General features: G+C 50.2%; 1 protein-coding gene across 2 annotated transcripts in view; it reads right to left on the bottom strand.

Moving 5' to 3' along the window:
- Positions 1-23,625, bottom strand: part of GCC2 (GRIP and coiled-coil domain containing 2) — a 402,205-nt gene that overhangs the window by 101,708 nt on the left and 276,872 nt on the right. For both annotated transcript variants that reach the window (XM_086934291.1, XM_086934290.1), the window contains exon 17: positions 20,951-21,072. In XM_086934291.1, coding sequence (XP_086790417.1) covers positions 20,951-21,072 — 122 coding nt within the window. The remainder of the gene's footprint in view (positions 1-20,950; positions 21,073-23,625) is intronic.

Here is a 23,625-nt window from a genome sequence, read left to right on the forward strand (position 1 = left end):
AAAACCACTATCAGAATGGCCAGAAACATATTCTCCAAAAGGGTGTTAAACGTTTTTAGGTTTTGCCTGGGGCACGGAGCTTTAGCTCCGCCCCTAGGAGAAATCTTTAGTTTTCAGTATGGGTGCCTTGAATACGCCCTCTGTTCCATTGGCTAGCTCCATAAATGGAGGCTAGCCATTGGAACAGAGATCTGTCCGTCAAGGCCGGACCAGATTTGGGGGCGTTCCCGACATTTTTTCCCTCTCCACCCTTTTTGCCTCGTCATCGGGCGGTGGGCGGGGTTTCTTTTTTTTGTCGTCCGTGTTTGCTTTTGTCATTCCGAGGCCGACCGCCGCCGGAAGAAGTCTTCCTCTGGTAAGTGCTTGCTGCGTCTCATGCCGTCTGTGCCGTTCCGCCCCCCCCACCCCTCCCGCTGTCTGTGGCTCTTTGTTTTTTCAACTTCATGTAATTCTGTGCAAAATCACTTCGTCTTCTCGTGCCTACCAAAATGAATATGTCCTTGTAATGTAACTGGTACTCATGACGTCCCTCCTCCCGCTGTCCGTGTCTTTGTTTGCCCCCCCCCCCCTCTTGACTCCCGCTGTCCGTGTCTTTGGTCGGCCCCCCGACTCCCGCTGTGTGTGTGCCCGTCCCTGCTGCGAGATTTACCCCCCTCTTGACGAGATTTAACACCCTCTGGGCCGGTCTTCCAGGCGTGGGCGGTCCAGACTCCCCTATAGTGCACGCCAGGGTCTGATGCGGGGGGGGGGGGGGTCCACAGAGCCAGCTCCTAGAGGCCTCTCAGCCCGCTCTGGGCGCTGGATCTGAAGCCCGGTCTCGGGACCCCTGCCCCCGCACAGCAGCCTTGTGTCAGCGCCATCCTTCCCTTCATAGCTCCTCGCGGGGTGACCAGCCTTTCCATCCCCAGGCGCTACATTCCGTAAACACAGGAGCGGGATATATGGCTCCCTGAAGACCACCTTTGCGCGCTCCTGTCACGCCCCCACCTCCCCTAATACCAGGGTACGGGGCGTGCCCGCACACACGTGCACTTCATTCATGCTGGGCCCCTCAAGGCGCTTGTTTCTTTCGAGGCGCCCCACGCATGAGACCCCTGCTGTCTGGGCCACGCCCACACGCACTTTATAGCGGGGGGGAGGTTTAGAACTACAGGTTCCAGCATCCTTCGTTCTTCGGGCTGAGAAGCCAGGAGTGGCAGAGAAGCGAGCTCGAGGCGACGGCAGTGATGCTGCAGGGGCAGCAAACTGGGGGTGCTGTATGTAGCCAGGCCGGAGACAGCTGGGGGGTCTGACTGCAGCCGCCTCAGATGAGACCGGCCCGAGAGGCCGCTGGCAGCCCGGCTGAGTCTGCAGACTCTGAACCGCACAGGTGCTCGGGGTTGGCCAGGGTCACAGGTCAGTCAATGTGTCCCGCTCGTTGTTTGTCCTGAATTTTAACCTTTTGCTCTGAATTTCCAGTCAGTGCTCCCAATCTGCCTTCTTGCCAGGTGGTCTCCTTCGGCATACACTGGAAAGCTTAATATGTATTTTGTAAGATTGTTAACTTTTTTTCAATCTCACAATATGACCTGAGTGTGCCTTTGTTGAACGTGCTTTGAATACGGACAACGACACTGCTGTGCTCATCTTATTCAACATCTGCGTCACAGAGCACAATACAGACTTCAGGGCATTTACCAAAACTCGACAAAAATAAGTTAGGGGCATACATTCTTTTTGCTTAGTCATGATTAGATGACTTCCAGCTGTGTTGCTTCGTGAGGAAGATATTTTGGCGGTAGCACGCTCAGATAGTCCTCAGATGACTGCTCGGGATACTGTTTACAACCTTCCCTTACTGACTAAATACCAATACAGCAGACCAGGCCTTAGCACGACGTGAACAACTTAATTTCCAACTGCTGCCTTCGATAAAGCCGTCTCTCTGTGAAAAAACATTTGTTAACAAAAATCATCTTGACTCTGGAATAAATATACATCTGAAGGTGCAGACTGGGATGTGTCAAAGACGGAGGGCCAGCATTCTACAGCTTTGAAGACTCCCAGCTACTTTCATAGTGAAAGACAGAACCTCCACCGGTGGACCAAACCAGCACTGGCTAAGCCAATCGGTCTGGCATTGGCTGCAAGACTTTGCCTATGTCAATGCTTGTTATCTTTTTTCCTCCGCGCTCCTAACGGCCGTCGAGGTACTTCAGTATCCCTGCTGTTATTCTGCCCCCCCCCTTTGTCCCTGGGGGGCCAGGAAGGCGGAGGCTACTTCATCACCAAGGACATTAGGCCAGAATTAGCCAGACGTCCTTTTCCGGTCCTCTCGCAGCCTGCCCACTCCCGGCCTGCCCACTCCCGGCCTGCCCACTCCCGGCCTGCCCACTCCCGGCCTGCCCTCTCCAGCCTGCCCTCTCCCAGCCTGCCCTCTCCCAGCCTGCCCTCTCCCAGCCTGCCCTCTCCCAGCCTGCCCTCTCCCGGCCTGCCCTCTCCCAGCCTGCCCTCTCCCGGCCTGCCCTCTCCCGGCCTGCCCTCTGCCGGCCTGCCCTCTCCCGGCCTGCCCTCTGCCGGCCTGCCCACTCCCGGCCTGCCCACTCCGGGCCTGCCCACTCCGGGCCTGCCCTCTCCCGGCCTGCCCTCTCCGGGCCTGTCCTCTTCCGGCCTGACCTCTCCCGGCCTGACCTCTCCCGGCCTGACCTCTCCCGGCCTGACCTCTCCCGGCCTGACCTCTCCCGGCCTGTCCTCTCCCGGCCTGCCCACTCGCGGCCTGTCCTCTCCCGGCCTGCCCACTCCCAGCCTGTTCTCTCCCAGCCTGCCCTTTCCCAGCATGTCCCCTCCCTGCCCTTTCCCAGCCTGTCCCCTCCCTACCCTTTCCCAGCCTGTCTTCTCCCAGCCTGTCCATTTCCAGCCTGCCCTCTCCCAGCCTGTCCCCTCCATGCCCTTTCCCAGCCTGTCCTCTCCCAGCCTGTCCACTTCCAGCCTGCCCTCTCCCAGCCTGTCCACTTCCAGCCTGCCCTTTCCCAACCTGCCCTCTCCCAGCCTGCCCTCTCCCAGCCTGTCCCCTCCCAGCCTGTCCCCTCCCTACCCTCTCCCAGCCTGCCCTCTCCCAGCCTGTCCCCTCCCTGCCCTCTCCGAGCCTGTCCTCTCCCTGCCTGTCCTCTCCCTGCCTGTTGTTGTGTCCCGGCGGCAGCAGGCAGGAGCGTGCACTGCGTCCCTGAAGTAACAGCCCTAAATCAAGCAAGAAGTACGCCCCCCTCCCACCAATCCCTGTTAGGTAGTGGATACTGTCCAAACTGGGGTGCAGACAGCCCCTCTCACCTTTCGGACTGGTACCACTGCACCAGCCGCACTACTTCCCTACTGACCGTTCTCCACTTCAGCCCCGTCTAAATTACAATTCCTGCTTGTGACCCTTTTGCCTGCTTGTGCTTGTTTTCATGACCCTGTTGCCTGCTTGTGCCTCTGTGTGCCCCTGTTGCCTGCTTGTGCCTCCGTGTGCCCCTGTTGCCTGCTTGTGCCTCCGTGTGCCCCTGTTGCCTGCTTGTGCCTCCGTTTTCGTGCCCCTGTTGCCTGCTTGTGCCTCAGTTTTCGTGACCCTGTTGCCTGCTTGTGCCTCCGTAAGTGCCCCTGTTGCCTGCTTGTGCCTCCGTAAGTGCCCCTGTTGCCTGCTTGTGCCTCCGTGTGTCCCTGTTGCCTGCTTGTGCCTCCGTGTGCCCCTGTTGCCTGCTTGTGCCTCCGTGTGCCCCTGTTGCCTGCTTGTGCCTCCGTGTGCCCCTGTTGCCTGCTTGTGCCTCCGTGTGCCCCTGTTGCCTGCTTGTGCCTCCGTGTGCCCCTGTTGCCTGCTTGTGCCTCCGTGTGCCCCTGTTGCCTGCTTGTGCCTCATGTGTGCCCCTGTTGCCTGCTTGTGCCTCCATGTGCCCCTGTTGCCTGCTTGTGCTGTGTGGGTGTGTGTGGAAGGCTCTGTGTGGGTGTGTGTGGAGGGCTCTGTGTGGCTCTGTGTGGCTGTGTGTGTGGGAAGCTTTGTGTGGCTGTGTGTGAGGGAAGCTTTGTGTGGCTGTGTGTGTGGGGGCTTTGTGTGGCTGTCTGTGTGGGGGGCTTTGTGTGGATGTGTGTGTGGGGGGCTCTGTGTGGCTGTGTGTGTGGGGGGCTCTGTGTGGCTGTGTGTGTGGGGGGCTCTGTGTGGGTGTGTGTGGGGGGGCTCTGTGTGTGTTTGTGTGTGTCATTTGCGAGAGATAAAGCTAGTGGCATTGTAAATGACAATGCCATTTATTTATGTTAAAAAAACATAAATAAAAATAATGTAAAGAGCAATGCCAATAGCTCTAACTTTAACAAAGGCAAAACCATTGCATTGTAAATGCTTGTTAAAGGTTAAGAATGTTGCACTCCATCACAACAGGTATAGCATGTGAGTGATCAGAAGCCAGCATCAGAGTAGGAAATGTGTTCTGACCACGTTACTTCCAGCATGTCACCGGCAGAGTAGTGCAAATCACGCTGCAAGGCCACCTTTATCTCTGTTTTGTAGCATTTTTAATATGAAAAGTAATTTAAAAGGGAAACCGGTACATGCACAGTTGTTATAATAAACATTGACAACCTAATACCTGGTGAGCTGAAGAAATTTCTAGTCTTCAAATCAAAATAGATTAATTGTGGATAGTTCAGAACCCAGTATTGTGATCCATTATTGATAAAGTTTGCTATGTTCTATATGTAGCAAAAATAAGAACATCTACACAACATGGCTTGGATGAGGAGGTGATTGTTCACATGATGCAGATATGTGTAGAGAACACTAAACTGCAACTAAAATAGCTATCATGTTCAGTTTCTTTTTTTTAAGGGCACAATATAAAATGAACCACGCAGGTTAAACCGGATCTATGTAGAGAAGTATGTCGATGGGGCAAGTTGTTGGCCTAACTTCTAGGGCGGTCGACCTCCGATCTGGGGAACCAGGTTCGAGTCTCGCCAATGACGCTGAACATCCTGTGATTCTGGGCAAATCACGTAATCTCCCCGTGCCTAACAAAAATGAATGTGTCCTCATTTAACGCAACTAGTATTATGTAAAGCGCTTTGATGCCTGGTACCGGGTCAAATTTGCGCTATATAAAACTCCGTAAAAAAAAAAAAAAGTATGAGTGGACAGGAAGGACGCAGAAATATGTGGGTATTTGTTATGTGTATTGAATGAGCCTAGGTTAAATGCAGCAGTGTTGTACAGTGTTAAGGCAAAGATACAATCAGTAGGTGATAGGACAGATTGCTGGGTTCTGAGAGTGGCTTCTTTCCTAAACAGGAGTAGAGTCAGGGAAAATATATCTATATCTATCTATCTATCTATCTATCTATCTATCTATCTATCTATCTATCTATCTATCTATCTATCTATCTATCTATCTATCTATCTATATGTAACCACAAACACCCAGAAGCTTGAGGCCGCACAGCACTGCAGGTGAGTAACAACTCTATTTAAACCAAGCAGGCAGCTTAACATCCCTTTGAAGTCCATGGCCTGACGCGTTTCGATGCCCCTGTTTGAATCTCCTCAGAGGCCGTGTCAGCGGAGGTGATTAGTGGCTACCGCATCTCCCCTGCGTGTTTCCGTAATAGGGGGCTTTCAGTGTTCCTCCTCTTTTGGTGGCAGTTCATTTTTAAATGCACGCTAGGATTTGAGGTCTCCTTTTGCCAATTAACGCCCTCTAGAGGGTTACCTCCGCTGCAGCTAATTATGGACACTTTTTCTCGGCCCTCCATTGAGCCTTGGATGAGACTCTGACGGTTTCATTAAAGGGTCCCTGCAGCTTCAGAAAGAGGAAGCTTCCTCTGTCCTAATGCCCATTGGTTGTGGGCAGTGCCATCCCTCTGCGGCCTGGAACCGCCGCATAACATGTAACCACAAACCCCAAGGCCATGGACTTCAAAGGGATGTTAAGCTGCCTGCTTGGTTTAAATAGAGTTGTTACTCGCCTGCAGTGCTGTGCGGCCTCAAGCTTCTGGGCGTTTTTGGATGGATATGGATATGGATATGGATATGGATATGGATATATATATATATATATATATATATATATATATATATATTTTTTTTTTAACAGTTGAACCAGCCCATACAGGGCATTATAATTGGTGGAGAAGGGAATTAAGATTTTTTTTAGATATTGTTGGGTGTGGCAGCTAAAATATATTGACATTCTTCCCACTTCTGATATTATGTGGAAGCTGCTAGAACAGACTGCATATTCTGAAACCATTTTTAAAAATACAAAATGAATTGTAGTAGCTGTCTGTTGAAGAGAAAATTGTATTGCTCTATTTCTCTTCTTGTTTTCCCCTTTCCGTGGTATGAATGGTCTATGTAATGAAGGAAAAAAGGAACTGTTTTTAATTATGTACTTGCACTTTTTGAAACCATTTTATCGAAAAGAACGTCCCGCTGTAAACATGTTCAAAGATGGCCACCGCTATGGGACATACACGAAAAAGTCAGTCTTCACTGTCCATTGAGGGTATGTGGGAACAATGGGAATAAAATGGTTACTGTTTGTTACACACGCCAACACTGACGAAGCCGTAAGGCGAAACGCGTCTGTTGGAGGGGCAGGAGGCCTGCAATAAACACTTTTGAAATCGGAGACCAGAGTGCTTTCCATGTTTTTCAGCTCGAATGGAAGCTGACACGTTGTGAGAAATGATCACGGTACACCACCGTAGGATTGAAGCACCCGGGACCTAGGCAGAGCGACGGCGGTGACGAGTGCGGTGCAGGAAGCTAATTTGGACGTTCGCCCCAGGCATGCTGAGGATTTCTCGGAGGACTAATCCAGTGTGCCCGAAGAGAGAACCGATTGGAGAGTACAAACCGTGCCGCCACCGGACGGAGAGGAACCATGTTGTGCCGTTTTGGAGAACCGGGGAGATTCCAGTCTCTGTGAGTGACGCGCGTGTGAACTCCCTTTGTAATAATACTTTTGACAGCTGAGCCTCAATCCCATAGTGTGGTCCTGTCCTTGCAGACCCCCGTAAGTTCCCCCAAGTAAGGTGTGTACAGCTTCAGCACCCAACCGACGCACGCCACGACTGAACCACCGCCCCCCACCACCACCCTCTGCGCCTGGACCCCGATCAGCACCGAAGACACCATCCGCACGATGAACTCGATCCACTCCGGATCTCCAACTGACCCCTGCCCTCACCACGTCTTCAACAAGGCCGACGCTGTCATCGCACCCCACCTGCGGGACATCATCAACACCTCCTTCGACACCGCGACCTTCCCGGAGAGCTGGAAGCACGCCGAACTCAGCGCCCTACTAAAGAAGCCATCAGCCGACCCCACCGACCTCAAGAACTACCGCCACATCTCGCTGCTCCCGTTTCCTGCAAAAGTCATCGAAAAGACCGTCAACAAGCAGCTGGCCGCCTTCCTCGAGACGAATGGATCCCTCGACCTCTCTCAGTCTGGCTTCCGGGCCAACCACAGCACCGAGACCGCCCTGCTCGCAGCCACCGATGACATCCGAGCCCTGCTCGACAACGGAGAATGCAAATGCTACTTACCAGTATGCATCTGTTCTTGGCATGTAGGGCTGCTGACATTCATATCTGTGCATAGTCCGCCACCTAGTGTTGGGTCCGGATGATTGCACATTGTTGTCCTGGAAGAGTCTTCGAAGTATCACGAGATAGGTGGCTCCTCCCCTGGACTACAGTGCGCATGGGCATCGCCTCCATCCCCAGATTGTTTTTAGCCATTGGCAGAGATGGAGTGAAGAAAGTGAGTGATGACCATGCTATGAGCATATGTGTGTATATGAATGAATACTGCAGCTGCTACAGGCGCCGGGGAGGAGGGTGGGCGATATGAATGTCAGCAGCCCTACATGCCAAGAACAGATGCATACTGGTAAGTTTTTTTTTTCAGTTTCAATCTTTATTTCGACCATTTGGTCATAAAAGATGCACAATACAAAGAAGGAAAAACACATATTCAAACAACTTTACATTTAAAATATGGCTACGCAGAGAGAGTTCAATACAGGGATAAACATCTTTATAGTGAATTTAAAAAAGTTCAGTCACTACCCAACATTCTTTAAAAAACGGTTTAGTGTAAACCACACATTGGTTAAAAATTTAGAAAGTGCAAAAACAGTTGGGCCAGTAACATCAGTTTTTAAAACCCTGTACATTGGTACGTATTCCCTGCCACCCATGTTCCTTATCAACGGAAGCAGCCAATACTTTCTAGCTGCCCTATAGGCTGGGCAAAAAAAGACCACATGCAGGTCGTTCTCCTCCCTATCCTCACACACAGGGCAATACTTGCTGGGGGCAGCCGGCGACCATCGACTAGTAAAAGACCGGAGGGGTAGCGTGCCATACCGCCACTGGAGATACAGTCTTCTTGCCAGTAAGGGAAAAATAGGGTCCAGAACCTTTTCAAACTTATAAGTGTCCTTGCTTTGCAGGAACACGGCTGACAAAGACCCGTCTGGTTGGGCAGCTATAGCCCCTGCCAATTTATGTTGGTAGTATAAATTCGACAGAGACTTCTTAGAAATATTGGGTGCTGCCGTGGCCGGGTCTGTCCATAAATCAGGAAGCCCCAAATCCATGCAGATGGCTTGGATATTTTTAACCCAGGGGACACTAAGCACCTTGGGGTGTTTCAGTAATTCGACCAATTCAGCCCTGTAATCCGTGAGATCGTTACTACTCCATAGCCTGCGCCAGAAGGCTATGGGTCTCAGGCCTATCTCATCCGCTAGAGGCCGTAATCCTAAATCAAGCCTCAGTGGAAGAAGCGGAGTGCTCGGGGGGAGAGCAGCCACCCTTCTTACAAACTTGTTTTCTGTTACAGAAAGGCTATGACAAGGCATATGCCCCCACAGTTCAGCCCCATACATAATTGCTCCCCTCGCCTGGGCCTTATATATCTGAACTAAGGCGCCCAACGGCCGGTACGTCGAGCCGGTCATAATTCGTGCAATGCCCCCAGTAGTTTGCACGAGTTTGAGATTTGCCCTGCTCTGGTGGGATCCCCAGGTCATAGTTTCATTGAGGGTTACACCCAGGTATTCGAAGGTGGCCACTCTCTCGAGCCGCGCAGTTCCCAGTAGCGGACTCTGGCGCAATTTGTGACTCGGGTTTAAAACCATAAATTTGGTTTTAGTGGCGTTAATTTCTAACCCTCTATCCAGGCAGAATGCGGAAAAGGAGTCGAGTATCCTTTGAATACCCATAGGGGTTTTGGAAAGCAGCAGGGTGTCGTCCGCAAACATAATTGCGGGCACCCTGCGGCCATTAAGTTTAGGGGCGTCGGTATGCTCAGTGGCGTTGAGATGGGCGATTACCCCGTTGACAAAGAGGCAAAACAGGGTCGGCGCCAGCACACAGCCCTGTCTTACCCCTCGGTCAACGGGGAACCTATCAGTAAGCTCCCCAGACCTCCCGCACCTCACTCGGGCATAGTTCCCATGATGCAGCCTCTGTAAGATTGACAGGATGTCCGGGGGGACGCCCATCTCAGCCTGGTAAGTAGCATTTGCAGTTCGAGGCATGTGGGCTGCTGAATTCATATCTGTGCATAGAATACATAGCAGTCCCTCCATTAACGGCGGCCGCCCGTGCCAGCTGTAGCAGTCTGAAAAAGCGTTTTTAGAACAGCCTGACCAACAGCTGCCTGCTGTTTGGAATGCACGTCTACACAGTAGTGCTTAGTGAAAGTATGTGTGGTAGACCATGTGGCTGCTCTACAGATGTCTTCTAAGGGAATGCTACCTAGGAAAGCCATAGAGGCCCCCAACTTCCTAGTGGAGTGGGCCCTCGGTGGGATAGTGAGAGTGCGCTTAGCCTTAGCGTAACAGATCTGAATGCACTTTACTATCCATCTAGCAATCCCCGCTTTGGAGATTGCGTTTCCCTTATGTTGTGTGGCAAAAGCAACAAAAAGTTGTTTGGTTTTGCGGAAATCTTTTGTTCTGTCCACATAGTACATCAAGGCCCTTTTCACATCAAGAGTGTGGAGCATACGCTCCGCCAGCGTCTCTGGGTTTTGGAAAAACACCGGCAATTCAATTGTTTGGTTTATGTGGAACTGTGAGACCACTTTGGGTAAGAATTTAGGGTTAGTGCGGAGCACCACCCTGTTAGCATGTACCTGGAAGAAAGGTTCTTGGATGGTGAGCGCCTGCAGCTCGCTAACCCTCCGTAGCGATGTAATTGCTACTAAGAACGCAACCTTCCAAGTCAAAAACTGGAGCTCACAAGAGTGCAGTGGCTCAAAGGGAGGACCCATCAGCCTTGTGAGAACCACATTGAGGTTCCATTCTGGAGCTGGTGGAGTCCTTGGTGGAATGACCCTTTTGAGTCCTTCCAGAAAAGCCTTGATAGCAGGGACCTTAAAGAGTGACAGGTGCTGCCTATTCTGGAGGTATGCTGCCATAGCAGACAGGTGAATGCGGATGGAAGAGTACGCTAGATTACATCGATACAGGTGAAAGAGGTAACATATGATGTTTTGAATGGAAGCATCTAGCGGGTCAATGCTGTGGTCCCCACAGTAGATGACAAACCTCTTCCATTTAGCCGCATAACAAGCTCTAGTAGTGGGCTATCTTGCCTCCCGAATGATGTCCATGCAATCGGGAGGAAGATTGAGGTAGCCAAACTCTAGGACTTCAGGAGCCAGATCGCCAGGTTGAGCTGTTGCGGATCTGGGTGCTGAATGTCGCCATGGCTCTGCGTCAGAAGGCTGGGAGTGAGATGAAGCCTTTGATGCGGTACCACGGAGAGTTCCAGAAACGTGGTGTACCATGGTTGGCGAGCCCACGTTGGAGCAACCAGGATGAGCGTCATCGAGTGTTGCCTGAGCTTGCGTGCCACCAGCGGTATCAGAGGTGCTGGGGGAAAAGCGTACGCAAATCTGCCTGACCAGTTCATCCACATCGCATTGCCCTGTGAATGGGGGTGTGGGAACCTGGCGGCGAAGCTTTGGCATTTTGCGTTCTCCTTTGTGGCGAACAGGTCTATCTCTGGATGACCCCACTTTTGGAAGTACGGTTGGAGTACTGATGGATGTATCTCCCACTCGTGCATCTGATGGCTGTGCCTGCTGAGCAGATCTGCCATTTGATTGTCCTTGCCCGGGAGATGCTCTGCCATGAGGAAGATGTTCCTCTGAATGGCCCACTTCCACATGCTCTGAGCCAGATGAGACAGCTGTGGAGAGTGTGTACCTCCCTGCTTCTGGATGTAGTACATGGCCGTCATGTTGTCCGTCCGGATCAACACGACCTTGTTGCACAGATGTACTTTGAACGCCTTTAAGGCCATGAAGATTGCCATCAGTTCCAACACATTGATGTGCATCTTCCTTTGCTGAAGTGTCCATAGTCCCTGCACAGTGTAGTGGAGTACATGCGCTCCCCATCCCTGGAGAGAGGCGTCCGTCGTCAGGATGATCTGTGGGACAGGCTCTTGGAATGGTCGGCCCTTGCAAAGGTTTTGTGGATTCCACCAATGCAGAGAGTTGTACGCCCGACCGCTCACCAACACTAGGTCTGTCAGTTGCCCATGAGCCTGAGTCCACTGACGTGCTAGGCACTCCTGAAGCGGACGCATATGTAGTCTCGCGTGCGGGACAATGGAGATGCAGGAGGCCATCATGCCTATCAACTGCATGAACACCCTCGCTGGAAGCGAGTGTTGGGGTCTGAATCGTTGGATCAGCGCCTGGATACTGGCGATTCTCACTGAATTCGGCTGCGCAGTGGCTGCCAGGGTGTTGATTGTCGCGCCCAGATACTGTCGCACGTGGGCGGGCTGGAGATGGGACTTTGGGTAGTTCAGAGAGAATCCCAGATCGTGCAGGAGGTGAATGGTGCGTGACACGTGGTCTACGCACTGCTGTTCCGTCTTTGCTTGAATGAGCCAGTCGTCCAGGTATGGAAAGACGTGGACGTGCTGGCGACGGAGATGCGCCGCCACAGTCGCTAGGCATTTCGTAAATACTCTTGGTGCCGTCGTGACCCCGAACGGCAGGACTCTGAACTGGTAATGCTGGTCTAAGATCGTGAATCTGAGATACTTCCTGTGGGAAGGATGCAGGGGGATATGAAAATAGGCATCTTTCAGATCCAGCGTAGCCAGGAAGTCCCCCTGTTGAAGCAGGGGAAGCACCTGCTGCAATGTGAGCATATGGAAGTGCTCCGAGTTGATGTACCAGTTCAGGGGCCTGAGGTCCAGGATCGGTCTGAGTGATCCGTCCTTTTTGGGGATCAAAAAATACAGGGAGTAAACCCCTGTTCCCCGCTCTTGCAATGGAACGAGCTCTATCGCCCCTTTTTGCAGCATGACTAGAACTTCTTGCTGCAACACGGTCAAGTGCTCGCCGGACATAGCACGGCTTCTTGGCGGTATGTCCGGTGGAATGGACGTAAGTTCTAGACAGTACCCGTACTGGATAAGAGACCTCACCCACCTGTCCGTGGTGATGGACCTCCACGCCGGCAGGAACTGCTGGAGTCTCCCCCTGACAGGTGTTGTGTGATCGGGGGGCAGTGACAAGACGTCACTGCTTGTTGGTGGTGGTGGACCTGGAGCCATTGTTTCCACGTCCCCTGCCTTTGATATTATTGCCTCTGTAGCCACCCCTGCCCTTGTTGTTGTTATACGAGGTCTGGGTGTTACCCTTGTAGTATTGTGTGGACTGGGATGCCTGTCCCCTTGAGGTGCCTCTTGAATTGGAGCGGCGAAAGGAACCACCCCGAAACTGCTGACTTTGTAAAGCCCCCATAGATTTGGCAGTTTCTGTATCTTTTTTCATCTTTTCTAGGGAGGCATCCACCTCAGGGCCAAACAGATGGTCAGGATTCACTGTTTGACTCAATATCGTGGTCTGGATGTCGGGTTTGAACTCCGAGATTCGAAGCCAGGCATGGCGTCTAAGTAACACACTTGTATTGATAGCCCTGGAGGCAGTGTCTGCCACATCTAGGGCACATTTGATGGATGCATTTGTAATGAGTTTACCCTCCTGAATGAGCATCTCCCCCGCCTCCTTGTATTGGTCAGGCAAGTGTTGCAGAATGGCCTCTAATGTGTCATAATGGGCCCTATCATAACGTGCAAGCAGGGCTTGGGTGTTAGAGATCCTCCAGATGTTAGCTGCCTGTGCAGCAATGCGTTTGCCTGATGCCTCAAAGATCTTGGACTCTTTGTCTGGGGGAGGAGCGTCACCAGTAGTCTGCGAATTCGCCCTCTTCCGAGCGTTGGAAACCACCAGGGAGTCCAATGGCAAGTGTCCCTTAATATACGTGGGATCCGTGGGCGCCGCTTTATATTTCCTGTCGATGCGAGGGTTGACCACCCGCGCCCGGGTGGGCTCTTTGAAAACCTCCTGTGCATGTTTCAGCACCCCTTTAAGCATCGGTAGTGTCTTGACTTGCTTTTCGGCTACCGAGAAGGTGTCGAATAAGAAGTCCGCATCCACGGGGTCCGAGTGCAGTTCGACGTCATGGTTCGCTGCAGCTCTCTCTATTAAGGCATTGAAGGCCGCCGAGTCCTCTGTCGGGGACGTCTTGGCGGCGAAAAGTTGAGTGTCCTGACCCGACTGCGGGTCTTCTGCGTCGCCTCCTGCGGCCCAGGGCACATGCTCCTCTTCCGGATCCGAGTACGCAGGATAGGTGTACTCGGCATCTTCCTCGTCCGCATCAGGCGCGGGGGAATGCGTCGGCGAGTGTTCCAAGGCCTGTGGGGACACAGGTTCCATCAGAGCCGAAGAGTCCGCAGAGTACTTCTTGTTCTTGAGCGGAATCTTAAAAGGTTCCAAGGCCGGCTCCGACGTAATCCTTCGTTTGAGGAGCGACAATTTTCCGGTGTTGGCGTCGATCACCTCACGACGTTCCTCCACCGCAAGCGGTTGGAGCCGAAGCTTCGACACCACCAAGGCAGCTTTCGGCGTCAATACCTCCTTTGCGTGCCCGCCCTGTTTCGGCGCGAAGGCCTTCGGCGCCGACTTGGGTGGAAGGGTAAAACGAATGGGCGTCTGCTCTTTAGTAGGCTTAGGCGTGAGCGTAGGCGCTACGGTGTCCTGAGCAGGATCCTCAGTGGACTTCCGGATCCGCTGTAAGGAGTCCCCCACTTTTTTCGTAAAGGCTGCCGAGGGCTGAACCGGCTCGAGCGACCCCTCATCTTCGAGAGCCTGATCACCGGTAGACTTCTTCTTCGGCCCCGACGCCCCATGTCTAGTCGCGTCGTCGGCCTGACGTTTCCTCGGAAGCGTCTTCGGGTCCATGACCCCCTTCGGCGCCGACGCAGCCGCGTCGGGGGCCTTCGCCTTCGGCGCCGACCCAGAGGGCTTCGGGTCGGCCATTTTGGCGTGGCTCTTCAAGTCGGCCATTTTGGTTTTCTTGGAAGTTGACGCCTCCAGAACCTTCTTCACCAGCGCAACTTTCAGTTTCGGTTTCGCATCCGAGGGTGCGTGACCCGTTGGCTTCACTTTCGTTTTCTTCAACATAAGTGATGGCTTAGAAATGTCCGTGACCGGGCCCGTAGGCGGGGACGTAGGACTCATAGTTAGATCTTGGGTAAGGCCCGAAGGCGATCCCTCGACCTGGGCCGCATGAAGGGGAATAACCCCTGAGTCTGTATGGAGATGCTCCTCCTCCGAGCTATCTCCCATCGTGGCACAAGCCTGGTCGTCGTCCCCTACCTCATCGGAGACTTCGTTATAGTCCTCATCACCCGCGTCGTAGGTCTCCTCCTCGGACGCGGGCCCAGAGTCCGACCCTCGCACGTCGTCTTCTCCCTCGACAGATTCCTGGAAAATGTCATCTGGTGGGGGTGCCGAAGCAGACAACTGAGCCTGGAGCCGATTGGCCCGGCGGATCTTTAAAGTCTTCTTGCTTCGGAACTTTGAACACGCCATACAGGTGTCCTCGCGGTGATCCGGTGACAAGCAGGTATTGCACACAGGGTGCACGTCGAGGTGCGAATATTTAGAGTGACACAGCGGACACTTCTTGAACGGAGTCCGCTCCATAGCAAAGGGTGTAGTGTAGGCCCGTCCGCGTCGAAAGCACGTGGAAGGGCAGTAAGATATCGGAGCTGAGAGTCAGAAAGAAAACCGTACGCAACTATACCGACGCCCAGCCTAAAGACCTTTTGGTCTCGAGTATAAAGTAGAACAACTATCGGTTCCGACAGAGGGAACCGAAACACATCCGAACCCAATGGCGGAAAAAAACAATCTGGGGATGGAGGCGATGCCCATGCGCACTGTAGTCCAGGGGAGGAGCCACCTATCTCGTGATACTTCGAAGACTCTTCCAGGACAACAATGTGCAATCATCCGGACCCAACACTAGGTGGCGGACTATGCACAGATATGAATTCAGCAGCCCACATGCCTCGAACACAGCGGCCCTCATCCTCCTGGACCTCTCCGCGGCCTTCGACACTGTCTGCCATCGCACCCTAGTGCAGCGCCTCAGCAACGTCGGAATCCAGGAGAAGGCACTGGAATGGATCACCTCGTTCCTCGCCGGAAGGACACAGAGAGTCCGCCTCCCCCCGTTCAGATCAGAAGCCACCGAAGTCATCTGCGGCGTTCCTCAAGGCTCCTCGCTCAGCCCAACCCTCTTCAATGTCTACATGAGCCCCCTCGCGGCCATCGCACGCCAACACAACCTCAACATCATCTCCTATGCCGACGACACCCAGCTGATCCTCTCCCTCACCAACGACCCCGCAACCGCCAGAGCCAACCTACACGAAGGGATGACAGAAGTAGCCAAGTGGATGATGAACAGCCGCCTGAAACTGAACTCGGACAAGACGGAAGTCTTCATCCTGGGATCCTCACCCTCCGCCTGGGACGACTCCTGGTGGCCCCCCGCCCTGGGCAGCGCACCCAAACCAACAGACCACGCACGCAACCTGGGCTTCATCCTGGACCCCTCTTTCTCCATGACCAGACAAGTTAACGCCGTCTCCTCATCGTGCTTCAACATCCTGCGCATGCTACGTAAGATCTTCCGGTGGATTCCCACCGAGACCAGGAAGACGGTCACCCAGGCCCTCGCCACCAGCCGACTGGACTACGGCAACTCCCTCTACGCCGGAACCACTGCCAAACTCCAGAAGAGACTCCAGCGGATCCAGAACGCCTCAGCACGACTCATCCTGGACATCCCCCATCGCAGCCACATCTCCGGACACCTGAGAGATTTGCACTGGCTCCCGGTCAACAAGAGAATCACATTCCGTCTCCTCACCCACGCACACAAAGCCCTGCACAACCAAGGACCAGCATACCTCAACAGCCGCCTCAACTTCTACGCTCCCACACGCCAGCTTCGATCGACCAGCCACGCCCTCGCCGCCGTCCCCCTGATCCGAAAAGCCACCACAGGAGGAAGGTCTTTCTCCTACCTGGCCGCCAAGACTTGGAACTCCCTCCCAACCCACCTCCGCCTGACCCAGGACCACCTCGCCTTCAGGAAACAGCTCAAGACCTGGCTGTTCGAGCAGTAGCGGACCCCCCCTCCCCTAGCGCCTTGAGACCCTCCGGGTGAGTAGCGCGCTATATAAATGCCTTGATTGATTGAGTACAGGCACAACTGTGAGAATGTCTAGCCTCGATGAGAGAGAGAGACATGCAGTGGACATATCTAAAAGCATCTCAGAAGCCCCAGTAAGAACAGAAGGAGCTATAATGTCAACTGCCAATACCAGCAATCTGCTAATTTTATTCCAGCAATTAGAAAAAGCCCAGGAAAGAGACATCCGAAAGTGGTGGGAAGCGACTTCTCTCCAAGGTTATGTGGAGTGTATTAGAATTCCTAGGGGGCTCCGCATATTTACAGTACCATCATATGAAAATCCGGATCCACAATTGTTGAAAGACTGGGCGGCATATACAGCAGACTCTGCCAGAGGGATGGTACTGATGCTCATTAAATATGCTTGGAGCGACAGAGACAAAGCTCTGGCAGAAATTCAAAGGCTGGAAGATACAATTAGCAAAGATACCAAATCGAACGAAGACCTGCGCAAGACCATGATGAAACGACTCAAGAAATAGGAGTCTGAAATCAAAAAAAGAAAGCAAACTAAGTTCCAATGGGACGAACAAGATTATCTAATGGGTCGAATATTAACATTTGCACGAAAATTTTACGCCACCAGAAAAAGGATGGAGCAAGGTACCCAGAACACTGCCAATAGAGACACCTCGGAATCAGAGGCAGAAGCCTCAGAGGGGGAATCAACAAGCGGCAGAGAACTGAGGGGGGCAGATAAAACATCTTCTGCTCCTTTTTTAGATGAGTACCAGGTAATGAAGGAGACACGACAACGGCCATTACAGAAGCCACAGCCACCCTCAAAACCGGAACTAAACAAAAAAAGAAACGCAAAACGAGGCGAGGGAAACGCAATGGCAGCTACCCCAATGGTTACTCGCAGCAGAGGCAGGAGGGGACGATGGTAGTAAATGACAACACAATTATCAACCTTTCTGAGAAAAAATTTACATCGGATGAAGAACGGGTGCTCAGGAAAGGTCTGACCTTTTGTCCCACTGCCAAGTTCGACCCAGTTCAAACACGCATAGACCTATTTAAATATGTTCGGAAATTGAAATTTCAAAAAATAATTGCCTTAAATCCCGAAAATACAGCAACAATAGAATCAAGAGAGGAATGATGATAACGATCAATCGGGACTAAGACAATGATCTTGACACGCTCATGACAGTTTAGATACTGGCTGGTATGGAGGACATTCCAAACTCAATCGAAGCAAGAGCTGAGGGGATTCGACAGGAAAGAGATTCAAGCAATCTGTAGAAGAAATCAAAGGTCCTACCACAAACCCCTCACGATGCAGTGGATGTCTTCAATGATGCAGTCCTATTAGACCTACAAAAACTGGCAACTAAAACAACTGAAATGGATATGCAGAACTCTAACATCACTAGAAAGGAATGGGAAGCCATAAAGTCCTTGAGGTCCGACCAAAACATCGAAATAAAACCTTCGGACAAGGGTGGAAATATAGTTGTTTTTAATAAAGAAAAGTACAAACAAGAAGCTATGAAACAACTATTGAACAAGGACGGCTATAAAAAAAATTCAAGAGCAGATTATGTAAAATGTACTTTGAAATATTAGGGTCTGTTGGAAGGTTGGAGGGACGAAGGGATGATAAATAAAAATTAATTTGACTATTTGAGATGTGAGAACCCAGTGATCCCTACCTTCTATTGCCTTCCAAAGGTGCACAAAGATGCAAAGAACCCCCCGGGAAGGCCAATAGTTTCTTCAATAAGCAGCCTCCTGGAAAATACATCTAGGTTCATAGACACCTATCTGGCACCATTTGCAAAAGATTTATCCTCATACATGAGGGATACCCAGGACTTCCTCATACTAATTGACAACATCACATGGGAATCAGATAAGCTTCTGATAACCCTGGATGTTGCCAATGTATACACATGAAAAGGTCATAAGGACGGCATCTCAGCTGTGAGTTGGTTTTTAGGCAGGAAACCCCTCAAATAACACCAACACAATTGTATGCGTGCGTGAGGTGCATCATCAGAGTTGTGTGAATAATAACTGCGTCAGCCCATGCCTGAGGTGCAACATCAGAGCTGTGTGAATAATAACTGAGTCAGCCCCGTGCCTGAGGTGCATCATCAGAGCTGTGTGAATAATAACTGCGTCAGCCCCGTGCCTGAGGTGCATCATCAGAGCTGTGTGAATAATAACAGCTGTGAGCCCGTGCCTGAGGTGCATCATCAGAGCTGTGTGAATAATAACTACGTCAGCCCGTGCCTGAGGTGCATCATCAGAGCTGTGTGAATAATAACAGCTGTGAGCCCGCGCCTGAGGTGCATCATCAGAGCTCTGCAAATAATAACTGCGTCAGCCCCGTGCGTGAGGTGCATCATCAGAGCTGTGTGAATAACAACTGTGAGCCCGTGCGTGAGGTGCATCATCAGAGCTGTGTGAATGATAACTGCGTCAGCCCCGTGCGTGAGGTGCACCATCCACATTGCTCAGGTCACCAAAATTCCTGCACTCTCTACCCCATGCTTTCAAGAACAGCATACTCTTGCACACACTCTCACTGCTCACCAATTCAAAGTTTGCTAAAAATGTTATGCAACACATTGTCATACACAATGCCAATAACTCAAACTTTAATGCTAGGAGACCTATTGCATTATAAATGCTTAATAACTGCGTCAGCCCCGTGCCTGAGGTGCGTCATCAGAGCTGTGTGAATAATAACTGCGTCAGCCCGTGCCTGAGGTGCATCATCAGAGCTGTGTTAATAATAACTGCGTCAGCCCCGTGCCGGAGGTGCATCATCAGAGCTGTGTGAATAATACCAGCTGTGAGCCTGTGCCTGAGGTGCATCATCAGAGCTGTGTAAATAATAACTGCGTCAGCCCGTGCCTGAGGTGCATCATCAGAGCTGTGTGAATAATAACTGCGTCAGCCCCGTGCCTGAGGTGCATCATCAGAGCTGTGTGAATAATAACAGCTGTGAGCCCGTACCTGAGGTGCATCATCAGAGCTGTGTAAATATTAACTGCGTCAGCCCCGTGCGTAAGGTGCATCATCAGAGCTGTGTGAATAACAACTGTGAGCCCGTGCGTGAGGTGCATCATCAGAGCTGTGTGAATAATAACAGCTGTGAGCCCGTGCCTGAGGTGCATCATCAGAGCTGTGTAAATAATAACTGCGTCAGCCCCGTGCGTGAGGTGCATCATCAGAGCTGTGTGAATAACAACTGTGAGCCTGTGCGTGAGGTGCATCATCAGAGCTGTGTGAATAACAACTGTGAGCCCGTGCATGAGGTGCATCATCAGAGCTGTGTGAATAATAACTGCGTCAGCCCCGTGCGTGAGGTGCATCATCCACATTGCTCAGGTCACCCAAGTTCCTGCACTCTCTACCACACTGCTTTCAAGAACAGCATACTCTTGCACACACTCTCACTGCTCACCAATTCAAAGTTTGCTAAAGATTTTATGCAACGCATTGTCATACACAATGCCAATAACTCAAACTCTAATGCTGCGAGACCTATTGCATTGTAAATGCTTGTTTTAATTTGAAACTGCATACTATTAGATTCAAGCAGACAAACAAGTCCTTCCAATTGTAATGTGTAGTCAATGGCACTACCTTAGTCCATATGTAGTGGAGAATCCTTAAGAGTTTGGGTGAGTAACAATTCCCACATAAAATATTAAAAGAGGGTGTTAACCAGTTTTGAGTTCAAGGGTTAAAGGACGCACGCTTGAAGTTGCAGACTATTGGGGTATTTAGAAAATAGATTTTTACTGAAAGCTGGGAAAGCGCAAGTGGGGTTGCAGGTAGAGTGTCTAGACCAGTAGAGCAGTTTTGAGCATGGGCCTTGGGGCTTGCAAATGTGCGATTTTGGTAATGTTTGGAAGGGGGCAAATGCCGGACCCATATGGAAATGGAGGGCCAAAATAGGAGCCACAAAGGATGAGCTGAGTGATAAGGTACCAGTAAATAACATTTTTAGCAAGCATGGAATAGCCAGAATTTATTTAGTAGGACTTGACAGAATTCGTGAACAATAAAACCTAAAATCGTTATGGCAAACTCAGCATAACATTTGCCAAAGAAGCTACAAAGCTTTAGAGCAAGAGACATCCTTCTTAAAAAGTCACACAAAAGGGATGGGTAAGCAGAACAGATCGAATAGTAGAAAGGCTTGGACAGTGCAGTGATTTACACTCTTTGAGTATTGCAAGTTTCTAATTAGCAATCATCTGCATGTTTCCCTCTCAACCCAATATCTCAAAAAGAAGTTAAGTAATGTCCACTCTGAAGATAGCTAGGTGAACATGATTAGGATTCTGAGACTATACTGTAAATTCTCAAAGTAATGTATTTACCTTTCTTGTTTGACAGCCTCATTCTCAATTTGTGAGGATGATTTATTCTTTTGCTGTTTAAAAACGTTATGAACCCGTACTTTGTAGCTTTCAAATTCAACACTAACAGCTGCTTGATCTGCCTGCAAAAAATAGAGAATACGTTTTGTTAGCAACATTAAGCCTTCTTCTAGAGCTAAATGAGGATCTGAGAGAATCCAAATGAAGAGAGAAAGATGGCACATTAACTTTACACTTTACTCAGACTTACTGGACTATAATTAGTGACGAGTAATTTTGGGTATAAATAACATCACAATATACATTTCACCTTACACACACCTCACTCTTACAATCCTCAAAGTACTACAAAATGACTGGCACTAAAAAACTGGGTAATGCACCAGGGGTTGGGGAAAAGGGAGTTGGGGGGATTAGAACAAATTGGGTTGTGTTTGCTGAAAATGAGTGTGCTTTGAGAACTGGTAGCACATGTTCTCAAACTGAGATTGGGTAGGAATCAGTTACAGATCTTTATTGCCTGGCATGAAAAGGCCTGTTTTTTTATTAATCTGGAGGTTCAAATTCACAAAGATTTTTATGAATGCAGGTGTGAATTTTAGAAATCAGTCACCCATACATGAAAAAAACTTGTCAACCAGCACCTAAATCTTTAACACAGCTATGATGCAGCCTCTATACAATCCACAGCAGGATAGTCCATGTATAATCTTAAGAAGAAATCAGGTAATTGCTCACTAGCGCGGTTTGCAAACTAGGTTTCTGACTTAAACCTGATAGCAAACAGTACATAGTATGGAAAAATAAAGAGACATAGCCAGTGCAAGCAGGTTCAGTTAAGCATATATGTCACAACTACAGAGTAAATGGTGCCACATTAAAACTGATCAGTTTTGAAAATAGTCCCAACTGCATTGTTAACTACCGGTTCTACACAGTGGTGCATTTTGAGAAAGGAAAACATTTCTTAGTACCCTGTAACCATCAGATTGTAGCTTCTTTTGTTGTAAATCCACATGCTGTGCATACTTCTGCCATGTAGTGTTTTTTTCAAAGTCGTCTTCGGTCGCAAAATACCATTTGACTCCTGTCTTAGTACCAATGCACCAGGCCAAAGACAATTCCTCAGATAGTTTAGCCCCCAGAAGTTGAGTATTTTAAGTGGAGTGTAGCAAAGCAGAAGAGCTATGACTGTGCATAGAGCATTGTGAATATATGTTTTTGGGATTATAGCTTGCATACAGGAAAGTGGGTGGGCGAATGTGAATCTACAGCACAAGAAGCTACAAACAGATACCTATAGGTAAACCAACATTTTCTGTTTATAGCATGTGCTACTGTAGATCGACCTTATCTGCATAGACTACAGCAGTTTCTCGCATAAGCGGTGACTAGTGCGCAGATGATGCTGGTATCTGGAATATAGCCTTTAACACAGTTTGCTCAATTAAAGCCTACTGATGAGTGAGACTTCCACAAAGTAATGCTTTGCACACAAGTGTGCTGTTAACCCTGTATCAGCTTTACATGTCTGCTATTGGGATGCTTCCTATGAGGCCATGGTTGCTCCATTATTCCTAGTGGATTGTGCTTTTGGTGAAATATGTAGTGTGCTTTTACCTTAGCAAAACATGTTTGTATGCATTTAACTACTGATCTGACTACATCTTCTTTTAAAAAGGGGTTTTCTAACAGACTTTGCAACGTTCACAAACAATTGTTTTGTCTTTCGCAAGGATCAATGTTGTACATTAGTGACCTATTTACTTGTAATGTGTGTTTTGCCTACTATGCTACAGTTTGAGGACATGGAAAGAAAACGGGCGATTGCATTGTTTGCTTTACATGAAAAGGGAACACTGCCCTAGGTAAAAACTTCAGGTTTACCCTCAGACAATCCTATTTCAACATTTGGATGTGTAACGCCTCCCCACCCCGCCACCAATCCACTAGTGCGGCGTCTGTGGCAATGGTCACTTACTGCTCAGGGAACAGGAATCGCCCACCTCATAACAGCTTGTTTGTGCACCAATTAAGGCTTTGCTGAGCTGTCAGGTGCACCACCACATTGAGCTTCCCATTGAGTATTTGCTTGTAACCCCTGCCTCCTGTCTTGACCAACATTGGGTGTGGTGTCTGAAAACAGGCTACAGCTTTTGAAATGTTTTTTTTTTTAAACCTTTATTAGGAACAAGAAACCATTCAGTGGCACATACATAGATTGATCACAAGAGACGCAGGCACAATGTCAGATGCACAATAAAGTCAGTAAAGCAATCAGAATGCGAGTAAACCCAGATCACAAAATACATATTGCAAATGGAGGCACAGGTCAGCATGAAATCAGAGGCGGTAATGTACAGTAGGAACATGTCACCCCAGAAATGGGCACCAACACACCCCGCGAGGTCCCACAGAAAACAAGGCAGAAAGCAGGGCAGCGAGATGCAATAACAATCCTCAGCCGAGAACAGGTGTCAAATGTACACATGGGCAGACCATAACAAGTAGGATAGCGGTGAATAGCGCCGCACCAGCCACGTTGGGCACTAATCACGACATGCCCATCACAACCCATACAAGCATACAGCACACATATCAGTAACGGTTAACCCGAAAGAGTAGGGCTGTAATGGCAGCAGGGATGAAACTCCCTACGGTAGTTCCTCCTGCCC

Source organism: Lissotriton vulgaris, chromosome 8 (genome assembly GCF_964263255.1).
Source record: "Lissotriton vulgaris chromosome 8, aLisVul1.2, whole genome shotgun sequence".
NCBI lineage: Eukaryota > Metazoa > Chordata > Amphibia > Caudata > Salamandridae > Lissotriton > Lissotriton vulgaris.